The sequence below is a fragment of the Poecilia latipinna genome, unplaced genomic scaffold (assembly GCF_001443285.1).
Source record: "Poecilia latipinna isolate Pla-1442-1.1 unplaced genomic scaffold, P_latipinna-1.0 Scaffold371, whole genome shotgun sequence".
In the NCBI taxonomy this organism is placed as follows: Eukaryota; Metazoa; Chordata; class Actinopteri; order Cyprinodontiformes; family Poeciliidae; genus Poecilia; species Poecilia latipinna.
In genome coordinates this window covers 382,749-395,639 of record NW_015112987.1, presented here as the reverse complement: position 1 = coordinate 395,639, position 12,891 = coordinate 382,749, and the positions used below count along the sequence as shown (strand labels likewise).

The 12,891-nt window shown below is 40.7% G+C and overlaps 2 protein-coding genes and 1 long non-coding RNA gene across 4 annotated transcripts in view; 2 read left to right on the top strand and 1 right to left on the bottom strand.

Moving 5' to 3' along the window:
* LOC106949964 (calcium uniporter protein, mitochondrial-like) overlaps positions 1–7,265 on the top strand; it is a 20,152-nt gene extending 12,887 nt beyond the window's left edge. The window contains exons 1-9 of one of the 2 annotated variants that reach the window (XM_015036535.1): positions 742–959; positions 2,449–2,509; positions 3,300–3,467; positions 4,454–4,558; positions 4,632–4,789; positions 5,999–6,105; positions 6,547–6,643; positions 6,878–6,994; positions 7,087–7,265. In XM_015036535.1, the coding sequence (XP_014892021.1) occupies positions 888–959; positions 2,449–2,509; positions 3,300–3,467; positions 4,454–4,558; positions 4,632–4,789; positions 5,999–6,105; positions 6,547–6,643; positions 6,878–6,994; positions 7,087–7,170 (969 nt within the window). In that variant the 5' untranslated portion in view covers positions 742–887 and the 3' untranslated portion in view covers positions 7,171–7,265. Of the gene's footprint in view, positions 1–741; positions 960–2,448; positions 2,510–3,299; positions 3,468–4,453; positions 4,559–4,631; positions 4,790–5,998; positions 6,106–6,546; positions 6,644–6,877; positions 6,995–7,086 lie in introns of those variants that run through there. The other variant, XM_015036534.1, reaches the window with a different exon arrangement.
* Positions 7,266–7,811: 546 nt separating this feature from the next.
* Positions 7,812–12,891, bottom strand: part of cfi (complement factor I) — a 13,827-nt gene continuing 8,747 nt past the window's right edge. The window contains exons 9-17 of the mRNA XM_015036529.1: positions 12,714–12,758; positions 12,601–12,621; positions 11,160–11,302; positions 10,596–10,699; positions 9,464–9,568; positions 9,211–9,386; positions 8,300–8,401; positions 8,081–8,229; positions 7,812–8,014 (exon numbers count right to left, since the gene is read on the bottom strand). Coding sequence (XP_014892015.1) covers positions 7,946–8,014; positions 8,081–8,229; positions 8,300–8,401; positions 9,211–9,386; positions 9,464–9,568; positions 10,596–10,699; positions 11,160–11,302; positions 12,601–12,621; positions 12,714–12,758 — 914 coding nt within the window. The 3' untranslated portion in view covers positions 7,812–7,945. The remainder of the gene's footprint in view (positions 8,015–8,080; positions 8,230–8,299; positions 8,402–9,210; positions 9,387–9,463; positions 9,569–10,595; positions 10,700–11,159; positions 11,303–12,600; positions 12,622–12,713; positions 12,759–12,891) is intronic.
* LOC106949965 (uncharacterized) overlaps positions 7,914–12,891 on the top strand; it is a 20,973-nt gene continuing 15,995 nt past the window's right edge. The window contains exon 1 of the long non-coding RNA XR_001425508.1: positions 7,914–7,925. This is a non-coding gene — a long non-coding RNA (uncharacterized LOC106949965). The remainder of the gene's footprint in view (positions 7,926–12,891) is intronic.

Sequence of the window (12,891 nt, the reverse complement as noted above, 5' to 3'; positions counted from 1 at the left end):
CACCGACTCGCCACCAGGAGGCGTGTGTCTGCGTGAGATGGTTTTGAAATTCAGAGGAGGCAAGTAAAGTCTGGTGGTGGCGCAAGTGAAGCCTGGCGGGGAGACAAGTGAAGCCTGGGCGCTAGGAAAGTAAAACCTGGTGGGTAGGCAAGTAAAGCCGAGGAGACAAGTAAAGTCTGGTGGGGAGACAAGTAAAGCCTGGTGGTGGAGCAAGTAAAGCCTGGCGGGGAGACAAGTAAAGCCTGGCGGGGAGGCAAGTGAAGCCTGGGCGCTAGGAAAGTAAAGCCTGGCAGGGAGGCAAGTAAAGTCTGGTGGCCCTCCAGGCTTATAATACACTGTGGCAAACACTGGGAGTTAGTTACACTTGAATTACGGCTCTGACTGCATTGTTCTTTTTTGATGAAAGGCCAATTTCCTGAAGGTCTAATTGAATATTATTAATAATCATTAATCATTTTCTCTAGTTCAGACATTTACAGTCTTATTCCTCATTTTATCCCTGAGGAAATGTGTTTGCTATACAAGGAAAACCTGATTTTTGGGTTTGTCTCTTATGTAAGAACTATCTTGAAGGTATTTCCTTCTTCCTCTCAGCTCCAGAAACCCGTCTGTCTTTGCCTGAAGGACGTTCCAGACTGTCAGGAACATTCCTGCCCCATTCCAGAGCCAGGTAAGAGTTTTTCTTACCTTCTCTGACTTCCTGCTGTGACTCATTGTAAAACCAGTTTCTGTTTTCCTCCCTGGGAGATTCCAGCTGCAGCAGCAAAGTGAGAGTTAACCGTCCTCCTCCTCCTGCTGTACCAACCGGTTCCTGAACGCCTGCAGCACATGTCTCCCTGTGAAAGGAGGACTCAGCGTTTTGTTTGCAGCCGGCTAAGCCTCTGATCATGTTTGCTTCCAGAGTTTTCTGCAGATTTGGCATCGGTTTCTGTCAAAGGGCGCGACCCGGAGTCTACACGGTGAGTTCAGCCTTCAATGAAGCCGAGCCGCTTTCTCTGTTAGCCGTTTGATTAAAATGATGTTTCAGTCGTAAACATCTGGAAAGCTGCTGGTGTTTCAGTGACAACTCTCCATGTCTGCAGCTGGAGCTGCTCTGTATGTCGACGACGTTTAATTTATAACTAAATTACTACACAAGTTTTTACAACTCTGCAGCTGGTGGCAACACAAAGCGTGTGTGAATTTATCTTCCTGTGTGAAAACCTTCCTAGTCAGTGAGAATAATATCAGGAAGTTTTTAGCGTTTAGCTTCATTTTTACTATTTACAGTTCAGTTCAAACCTGAGTTTCTGCTAGAGACCAGCAGATTGAGCTCTAACGTGTTTTATATGTTGCCTCATAAACTTCTGTGTCTTTTCCTGGGATTTTATACGTTTGATCAACAAAGTCATTCATTTTCTACATGCTTTAGTTTTCTCTGTAGAAACGTTGAACCTTCTTTCACTGCGGCTGTTTGTATAGTTTTACTTCAGATTTATGACCTTCATTGTGTTGATTTGTGTCATAAAATCCCAATAAAACCTGTTTTCAGTTTATCTTCGGTCGGTTTAAATCAGGTGTGAATATTTTTCAACACTGCAGGAACACAGTGACTGGATCTGCTTTTCTCCTGCCTGTAACAAACATGACACCATGCATGTTTTGCTCATGTTGCGACATGAAGCGGGCGTTTCCTAACTGTGTGACTCATGTCACCGTGGTAACAGCAGGTTTAGCACATCGCTAACACATCTGAACACGTCTTTCAGCTGAAGTTTATCACTTCGCCGTGTTGGGTGTGATCTGCATGTAGAGGAGTCTGACGCTCGTTTGAGTCACAAACTAAACTTTGAGTCTTGAGACGTTGGGCTTCACTTGGAGTCGTGATCTGGGACTTGAGTCCCATAAATATCTATATAAGCCAAAATCAAATGTTCTCCAGTGAAGGGCTGAGTGTGATTTATTGTGTAAAGCATGCTGCTAACCTCGTAGCTACTCATGCTAACTGCAGCTCCATAATATAAAACACATTAAAATCTGTCAAACTCTGTTTTAAGTTGCCTCAGACCAAACAACCGTCTTCCTACATGATGCTACCAAAAAGAAACTTCTGACCCTTCAAAGTAAAAGCCCTTCCGTATGAGTTTGTTTTTAATAAAAACATATGAAAAAACATGTTTAAACGTGACTACAAAGGTTTATAATTAAAACTCACTGCATAATAATTTAGAAAATTTTCCTCATAAAATAATAGAGCACCAATGTAAACAAATAGTTTAGGTGTGAAGATGAAATTACTACAAACACAGTTTGTCAAAAATAATAAATAATTTCCTGTTTGTTCTTTAACTTGGTGTTTAGTTCTCATTGTTACTACGTCTAAAAACACACAGAAAAACTAAACCCTTCAGTTTACAGACTGAAATAACTGTAGTTTGTAAAGTTTTCTATATTCTTCTGGTCTTTCAGTCCAGTCCGGTCTGGTCCGCCTCCGTCTTTTCCTGCTTCAGCAGTAAATCTACGTCCACAGGTAAAGTATAATCAGAATATTATCACAACATCATCTGCATAACGATTGAGAATAAACTCAGTTTTCCTTAAATAGAAACAACAGATTATCTCTGGAGACATTTAACAAAACATGATTTGGTACAAAAGCTAATAAATGTCTTTTAGCGACGTTACAGAAACAACCTGGTTGGTTGTCGCCTCAGTGACGGACTGTGTTTCCTCACCGTGATATTTTTATTTTTAGGCCTCCTGAACTCTGAGTGACTCCTTATCCTGTTGAACAATCAGAGAAATATAATAAAAACTTCATAAAATGAATGTTTTCTGTTATAGTTTGCCAGGTTTTCAGGTAGATTTGGTCTTGCATTGAAATAAAGTGACCTGAAGTTACATTAAGCATTCATGTTAGCATGTTAGCATTGCTTATTATCTGTACTTTATAGGTTTTAATTATGCAGATGATTAAAAATGTAGAAACATCAGAATTAATGAAGTCAGTCAAACATTTTATCTGCAGGTGAATTTTATTTAAAAATGGTGCTAAACCGTCTTTTCTCTACGATACGCCTGAAATATCAAGACGGCAAAAATAATAATTATTAGAGTTAATTCTGATTGGAGATGCTAAATAGCAGAAAAACTCACTAAAACACCTGAAAATGTTTTAATTTTCCTCTGAAACACTAAAAATGATTCAGTTTTAATGATTTTCCTCTGGTAGCCAATAAACACGACTGTTTTCTTAACAGAGAAGCTTCTTGTTATCTGAACCATGAGTCTTGTGCCTTATTGAGCTCTTCGTGCTGCAGATGTGTCTGTGCGCTACAGCTTCGGGCGGCCGGTTCTGTCTCTGCGGCTGCCGACGGGCCGGGCCTGCCGCTTCACGCTGACGCCGATGCTGACCACCGTGGGCGACCTGCTGGGCGACCTGAAGGCCAAAGACGGGTCTGTGGGGAACGCCGCGCTCTTCAACAGCGGTAGGAAACGCTCCCGAACTCAAACTGTTTGCTGTCTGCGCTTCCAGAGAGCTTAATATTCAAATCTGAAGAGTTTGGTCATTTGGAAATTATCCTCGTGACTCTGAATGTGGATCGCAGAAACGACGATCTGATGCTAACAGCTTCCAGGCAGCAGAGACAGTACTCCACATGTCCTACATCAGGGTGTCCAAAGTGTGGCTCGGGGGCCTTGTGGGGCCCTTGGAGTGATTCTATGGGGCCCTTGGCACCAAGTCAGACGTAGCTCATCTTTTATCACCAGTCTGTTGATGGCGACACGATTAGCACAAAATAAATGGATATTAGGCAAATTAGAATAGATTTAAACTAAAAAAGAACAAGAACATTTTTTATTTCATTTTAATTTAATAGCATCAAAAACATTGAGTAACTCTTATTTTAAAGTATTTAACCCAGGCTAATTAGGAAGATTTTAAACTTGTATCATATTCTTGTTGCCTAAAATAAATGAAATTATTTATGGATCCTTTCCGATTAGAAATGAAGCTGTAATGTTTAATCAGAATAATGTGTTTTAGTTTGTTTTGTATTTTTCATAAACAGACGGCTACACTGAACTTCACGGCTCCATCAGTTGTTAGCTAGCGCTGCTAATCCACCTCCTTTGCTTTTGCCGCTCCTCTTCATTTCTCTGTGTTGGAGTAGGGGATGCCATCGTTGCTCAGAGTTGGTTTGAGCAACCTCTGCCTCCAGTTATCCTCCTCTTCAGCTCTCTGAGATTTGGGGTCAAAGTTCAGGTTTTATCCGAGATGCTAATCGGCTCCTGGTTGTAAAAACAACACCATGTTGCCACGGTTACGCATGCTAACATCTGTCTAAATGTAAGGAAGTCCTTGCAGCTGCACCTCACCCAGAAACTGTTCCCTCATGTTCATCGGTCTGACCTGTAGGGGGCGCCACAGCGCCTGATGTTATTCAGACTAAATGTTTGTTTTGTTCCTCAGACGGACAGAGGATCTCCTGCTGCACTTTGATGGAAACGGTTCTGAACAACGACTTCCAGATCCAGATCGATGACGTCATCTACAACGTTCGCTCGCTGGGACAAGGTAGCGCCTGTTCCTGTCTGCAGGGGGCGCTGGCGGCACCGGGCTAATGTTTTCTGCTCTGTTTTTCCGTGAGGCTCGTCCAACGAACACATGTTGGGTCTGGACGACAAGAAGCACACGGTGCAGCTCCTTCACTCCGCCCTGAGTCTTCCTCAGCAGCTGCACCTGCAGCATGCGGCGCTGCTGGCGAGGAAGGAGACGCTGGCTGAGCAGCTGCAGCCGCTGGAGAACGTACGAGTCTCATTCTGAGCTACTTACCTCACATAAAGACGGCGATGATGCTGGATTTAGCTAAAGAGGCTAATTTAATCTGTAATCCTCTAGGAGGTCGATGGAAGAGTTTAAAAAGTGCATAACAACGTACCTGAGCTGTGATTTACAACAGATTTCAAAGTGTAGCTAGAAGCAGCGTAACTTACAGTAAACATTACTAATAAAAATAAAAACAAGTAAAAACTGTAGGAAAAAATACAACGTAAAAACTGTTCATTTAAAAATGATTCAAAACATGAGTGATTTATGGTTGGAAAGCTGCTGGAGGAGGGGATATGCTTCAGTGATTTCCTGAAATAACATGTCATAGTTTTTACTTCTAATGTATTCCAAGAATTTGAAGCCCAAACAGGAAATAACAACTGATTGAAAAACTTTTACTAAATTGTGTTTTACAGCCTCCTCTACTAGCTGCTCTGGTAGTTAAGTTTCATTTTAAATTAATTGGAAAAAGTTTTTTAGCGTGAAGGACTTTACATAGATCTGTTGCTTGTTATTGTTTACATGGGAAAGTTTTTGCAGGCGCACAACGCTGCAGGGTGAAAATACGATTCTGTTACAGTTCTACGTGCTGCCGCCGTAGAACCGTTAACTAGATGAAACTAAACTAAACTGGTGATCTGTGAGAGCTGGTGTTTAGGCCACATTTCTATAAAACTTTAACTGAACCAAAACACAAAAAGTTCCACAGCACATCTAAATGTTACGGTTGTCAAAGTCAAGTTAGCATAGCTGAACTACTTCCTTCTTCTTTGCTTTTTTTCTTAAAAGTTTTTGCTGAACTTGTTGCCTCGTCGTCGTCGTGTTGACAGAGCGAAGCCCTGCGTCCCTTTTTGTTTTGTTTTATATATCAGATGTACATTTAAGATTCAGCGTTTTATGTTGATAACTATGCTAGTCATCGTTAGCGAGCAGCTTTCTAACCTCCAGCAGGGATCTGAATAAATGATCATTTCTCCCAACTCAAAAAATGAAACCTGTCATATTTTACAGCAAATCTGTTTGCTTATGGATTCTGTTGGTTGTGACATGAGAGCAACTCATCCTGCTGTAGTTTATATGAGAAACACATTTAAATATAATGTTGAATTCCTGATACGTTTAGAAATACAAACATTTTATTTTACTTCTCCTGCTGCTTCCTGTTGATGATGTCGTTGGTTTCAGGTCAGAGTTCAGCTGGCGAAGAAAGCAGAGAGCCGAGCGATGCTGCTGGGGTGGGCGGGGCTCGCCTACCTGTCGCTGCAGGGGGGATTCCTGGGATACCTCACCTGGTGAGCCGCCTCACCTGCCTCACGCATTAAACCAATTAATCACACGATCAAATGAGATCAGTCCATTTACAGGATTTATCGTTTTCTCTCTTTTTCTACTAAAATCTGGATGACAAAAGTCTTCAGCTTTGGTTTAAATTTTAATTTATTTAGTAAGGATATTAATTAACATTTATGTATTATTTATGCATTATTATTCCTTTATTACCATTATGTTAGTTGAAAATGGTCTCAAAACAACAACATTGCAGTTTATTGTGTTTTATTTTGGATATTGAAACTAAAGTTCATTGATATTTGACAGGGTTAACTTACATTATTATTGAGGTATTGGCTGAAAATGGTCTCAAAGCAACATTATCATTTATTGGGGTAAAGTTTGTGCTGCAGCAGCATCAGTCCTTGTGGCCGGCAGCCTCCCTCAGTGTGGCTCTGTTTCAGGTACGTGTTCGCCTGGGACGTCATGGAGCCCGTCACCTTCTTCATCTCCTGCGCCACCAGCATGCTCTTCTTCGGCTACTACCTCCTCACCAGGCAGGTCGGTCCGCTGCTTCCTGCCTCGTCACGTCGCAGCAAGAAAATCATGTAGAGCAAACTCAGTGCGCTAACGTCTCAATGCTAGCTAAGGCAGTAAACTTTAAGCTACATGAAAGTTTAGCACTACCCGTCGCATGTCAGGATATTTAATTTTATTAGATTTATTTTTGTTTCCTGGGAGTTGGATGGTTTGGGTCATTTGTTGTTTTGAGCTTCAGAGTAAATTTGTCTGCAGGATTTCGTCACGACCGACGTTTTGGATCGTCAGTTCCTGCTCCACTTCCACAAGAGGGCGCTGGGGAAGAGGTTCGACGTCGACAGATACAACGAGCTGAAGGACGAGCTAGCTAAGGTTACTGTTTAAAATCTGATTGGTCCATCCTTTTCCTCTGTTGCCATGGTGACGGTAATCTGACCCAGTGCGGCTGTCGGGCGGGTTTCCAGGTGGAGAACGACCTGCGGAGGCTGAGGAGCTCCATCCAGCTGCAGCTGCCGGTCGATCACATCCAGCCTCAGAGAAGCTCCTGATGATCCCAGAGCAGCACTTTCTACGTTTCTCTTTCAATAAAAGATGTTTAGTTTTGCTCTTGTTTGGTAAATAAAGTAAAACACTGGGAAAGCAGCTTCTCTCTGTTGATGCCTTCATGTTGTGGCAGGGGAAGGTTTCTGATTTAAAGAGAAACTGAAGAAATTCTGAATGTTTATGTTGAACAGAAAATATTTAATTAAAATCCAGTAAATAAAGGAACATGCTAGTGATGGGATTTTAGATAACATTAGCATTCTAGCTAAATGTAGCTGTTTGCATAGGAGATGTTAGTCAACATATAGCCTTAATGCTAACATTAGCATTTTAGGTAATGAGAATAGATTAAATTTAATCAAATTAATGAAGTAGATCTAATGGTGAACCTGCTAGTGATAGCTGATATGTTAAATAACCTTTAGCTGTTAAATGAAGTAGGTCAGTCGTAGTAAACATGTTTGACAGGATTTTAGGATTTCTAAATGGCTCATTTTCCAGACACCATAAAACATGAACTTAGCCAGAAAACGGCTGTTTCTCTGTTTTTATGATCAGCAGAGACTCGAATGGAAGAACAAGAACATGAAATGTTTTGACTCTCCAAACATTAAGATAAGGTTTAACTTGCCAGTAAAAATCCTCCTTTTTGTCTCAGGACCTTTTTATTTACTTTATTGAACAGCAAAGCAGAACAATGTTTTCTGTTTTTATTACCAGGTGAAGGTTGAGATCACAGGAAGGTGAGAAAAGGTGAAGAGTTAAAACTAGCCGCTTTCTTTAGGAGTTAAATTTGGTGACTGCAGGCCAGCCGGTGTGAAGCCGGATCCACTCAAAGTAATGAGCAACCTGCCGAGAAGAGAAACCAGTTAACTGGGTCTTTAAAGCTTGAACTGGGAGTAGAACCGGTTGTACCTGTGTGTAAACCCCTGGGAAGCCCTGATGGCCACACCGCTCCCCCCAGCTGACGATGCCCCACAGGTAGGAAACCCCCAGTTCATCCTGGCAGACCAGCGGGCCGCCGCTGTCGCCCTGACACGAGTCCACGTGTCCATCCAGGTCTCCTGCACACAGATGGACCGGGTTCAGGCCGGCGACCCGACGGATCGGCTCGGGCGCCGCGGACGCACTCACCTGCGCACATCATCCCCGGTTTGAAGCGATCCTTGTAGGAGGATTCGCAGCCGGAGATCAGCGACACGTTGGCCCAGAGCAGAACCTGAGCCGACCGGCCGTCTGCGCAGAAACATCAGCTTAACGGGAAACAAAGGACTGGGCGGCTCAGGGACCCGACAACAGCCCGGATTACAGGATTAATTCACTGCACCCAACAGCCAAAAGAGTATTTACTGGTAGAAAACAACCAGCTGAGGTCTGAACGAACTAAAACTGTACATTTAGTCCAACAGTTCACTAAACATCTAAAGACCAGATTATGTCTGAGATTATCTTGGATTAAAAAGTCATTTCAGTCAAACACTTCCAACATAAAACTTAATGCTGCACCTAAATAATCTCCAGTTATTTTTAAAGATATCTTTGATTCACATAACTGTCAGTGAAAAGATTGATTTTTTAAAAATGAAATTTAAAACAAAAACTTATTTCTATCTGTTTAATTTTCCCACTTTTCTCTCTTTTCAGATCCCATCTGATAAAAAATAACTTATAGACAAAAAATTTCTGAAAAAATATCCTCAGACATTCAAACAACTATTTTTGTCCCTGGAAGTTCAGCATCATTTTATTATAATAATTTGCATAAACCCACATTCAGGCCCAATAAGGTCAGGAAACATTTAAATGATAATATCTATTGATTGGATCCTCTTCATCTTCTACTTCTGTTTAATGTTGGTAAACAACTTAATGGGGCAATGCTGCCACCAACTGGTAGAAAGTGAGAACCAATCAATCCCCTAAAAACATTTAATATTTAATCCTCCAAATGTCCTGGTAGTTCTGCCTTCCTGAGTGTTTCTGAGACGAACCGACAGGTTTAGTTTTGGGTGTGGTTATTGTTTCAGGTGTTTGCAGCGCCGTACCTGCGGTCCGCCCCCACCCGGAGATGCTACAGGTGTGGTTGGGCGGGAACAGCTGGGTGGTCCAGGGGACGCAGACGGCCCGGACGGCCGGGTTGTCCTCCAGGCATTTATCCGAGAACGGGAGCTTCTCCAGCTGCACCAGCGCGATGTCGTTCTCATATGTCGACGCCACGTAGCTGCAGGAAGACTGGGAGTCTTAGCTTCCTGTGTGACTGATTTAAAATCAATAATCAGCGATCAGGCGGGTTCGTACTTTGGGTGGATGCGGATGTCCGTCACAGGAACAATGTCTGTCGTTCCCTGAGCCCGAAATTTCTTCCAGAGAGAAAATTTAACTTTGAACGCAGAAGGATTCGGCCTGTTGGAGGAATGTGGGGAAGGAACTAGTTACCTTTACTCAGTTACCTTTACTCAGTTACCTTTACTTAGTTACTTTTACTCAGCTACTTTTACTCAGTTACTTTTACTCAGTTACCTTTACTCAGTTACTTTTACTTAGTTACATTTACTCAGTTACTTTTACTTAGTTACCTTTACATAATTACTTTTACTTGGTTATCTTTACTCATAGATAACTAGGTAAAAGTTAGTTTTCTAACTTTTACAAAAAATAAAACAAGCGAGGCATTAAGAAGCGGTGAGGAGCTGCTGAGTTACTAAGTAAAAGTAGTTACCTTTACTCAGTTACCTTTACTCAGTTACCTTTACTTAGTTACCTTTACTCAGTTATCTTTACTCAGCTACAGTTACTTCATAAACCTTTTTGAAAAAAATATACTTTTAAGAGTATTTTTACTATGATGTACTTCTTACCTTTATAATTTTATTATGACATATTCAAACTTTTGTAGCTATTTTAACTTTTTGTAACTAGTTTTTCTTATATGAATTACTGTCATTTTGGTTCTTAAAATACCTAAATTTCCACTTAACTTTATATTTTGGTGATGTAATTTTTAAATATTAAGTGATTGATAATTTGATCAGTTACTCAGGATTTGAATAGACCTTTTACCAAATACTTTTTTACTCTTACTTGAGTAAAGTTTCTGAGTTCTCTGCCTCCTCCACTGTTAGAAAACCAACTATAGAAAACAAACAGCTCCTGTTTGTGTCCCAACAGGAGCTGTTGAAGCTGTTGTTTGTGAGCATAAAGTTGATCAGGTGTTTTTTACTTTCACTGTGTCATTTTAAGAAAAAAACAACTGCAGTGAAATGAAAAGCTGTCCAAGCGATTCTCCAGCATGTTTAGCTACAATAATTACCCTCAACTGTTCAGTTTTTCCTCCGTGTCTGAGCCAAATGAATGAGCGTTTGCCTGCAGCTGGGTTACATTCGAATGCTGCTGTAATCTAACGACACGTTCTGGTGCTTCTGGGTCGTACCTGACGCAGTGAGCGGCGGTGAGGACCCAGCAGCCGCCGATGTAAGCTCCTCCACAGTCGATCCTGCGGTTCTCCTCTAGCGCCACCTGCCACTGGATCTGAGTCTGCAGCTCAGCAGGAAGAGGAATCACCAGGTTACCTTCAATCGTTACTGGGAAACTCTTCAGAGTAAAGACGGCCATGAATAACCTCTAAAAATCTCACTTCAGGTGACAGAAATACAGATTTTTAAAAATATTTTGATACCAACAATATTGAGTAATAATTAATTAATAAAGTATCAATATTGCTGCTCAATAACTGTTTACAGAAGGAAAATGTTTCCTCTGCAGCTAAAACAGACGAGGTTTTTAGACTCTAACTGTTCAAACCTGCAGTGATTAAAATTATTGAACAACTTTCATCATCACTGATCTCCTTTGACTAGTTGAATGAATGAATGAATATAAATACTGTATATTTGACTATTTAATTCCAGTTGTATCTTTTTATTCTGTATAAATTTATCCTGTTTACAAGCGTGTTGCCAGTTGTTTGGATCTGGCAACCCGGGCTGTGACTGACCGGATTCGCCGGGATTCCTCCCACCACCCTCTTCCTCCGGCTCTTTCTTCCTCGGTTGTCCGTCTCCGTGTCGTCCACCAAGTCCTTGTTGGGAATCCCACAGGACAGCTGGGCCTCCAGATGTTTCCTGTTGGCTCTGGTTTCTGGAAACAAACAAACAAACAAACAAACAAACAATATTTATCATGCCCTAAATTAATATTTATGGAATAATAACTTACTAGTTGGGTAAAGTTTGACATCTGTGTTTAAGTTTTGGTTGTTAGGAATTCTTTAAGTAATTAGATGTTTATATTCATGCTCTTATTTTGAAGTCTGTTTAGGTAGCATTTCCGTTTCCTTTCCTCAGATTTTGGCTCCTTTTACCCCAAAAACTTTATTTCAAACAAGAAACAAAAGAGGAACAAAATAAAACACAGACAGAACAAATATAAAGATAAATACTATGTAATGTTTCATATAACATGCAAATTAAGTCAGAATTAGTTTGGTAATTAAGAACCGTAGTGTTTAGAGGGCAGGTCTGAAGTTAGCGCTTTAGCAATAGCTCCTGCTAACTGTGATGTTCAGCTTTAGAGGGTGTACTTAATTCGTTCTTAGAGGGTGTACTTAATTTTCCATCAAGCTCACAGTGACATGAACTCTTTCTGCTTCAGGTAGAGGAACCGTTTCTATTTATAACTTCACAGAAACTCGTTTTTAAAATCCAAACTCGACTTTAAGGTCAGATAAAAACCTTAATTTTGTCGCAAAACAAATTTTCTTTTAGCCTTTTTAGGATTTAAAAAAATATTTTTATTAATTTTCAGAACATAGAAGACAGAACAGTGTGTAAAATAATATAAATAAGGCTAAAAACAGGTGAAGTGCCTGAAGGGAAGCTTAGAGAAATGATCTGCTGAGGTTCAGCTAAAGTCAGAATCAGCACCACGGACAGAGACTCAGTTCATTCAACTCACAATATCAAAGAGTTTTATTCATTTTTATTTTCCTCACACTTTCAATAAGTCTGTAAAATATTTTAGGATTATTTATGTTAATATTTGGTAAATATAAATTATAAATTTATGTTTCATTTCTTTATTTCATATTCCTGAGAAATGATTGATTTTCAATCTTTTTGACGGGTTAGGGTTAATATAAAGAATTAGTGTTTTAAATGTGTTTTTGACAGATTATAAAACTGATTTTTTACATTAATACTGTGTCTCAGCTGTAACACTGCGGCTCCGTCTGAACGCCGACTCCAGAAACTTAACGATTTCTTCTGATTCCTTCATGTTAAAACATTTAGTCTGCAAAAAACCAGCTGGATGAGAAGGAAAACACTGGAGATTCATCTATGATTTAACTTTTAAAGTAAACCTTTCGCTGGTTTTTTACTCAAACGAGGGATAAAGTTTCCCACCTGCAGTGGAAGAACCAGCTGAGGGTTACCTACCGTTTTTACGAGAGATGTACTCTGGAATACAAGCAGAAGACATGAATGTGATTTCTACCATTTAAAAAACATCCAGATTTACTGAAAACTGAATCTATGAACTCAGTTGTTACCTGAGGTGTTTGGTGCTGAGGTAACATTATCTGACGCTGCTGAAGCTGCAGGAAACAGAAACGTTTAGACATTCAGCTGCTGTCAGAGGCAAACCTGAACCGGACCAGGGTCTGAACCGGACCAGGGTCTGAACCGGACCAGGGTCTGAACCGGACCAGGGTCTGAACCGGACCAGGG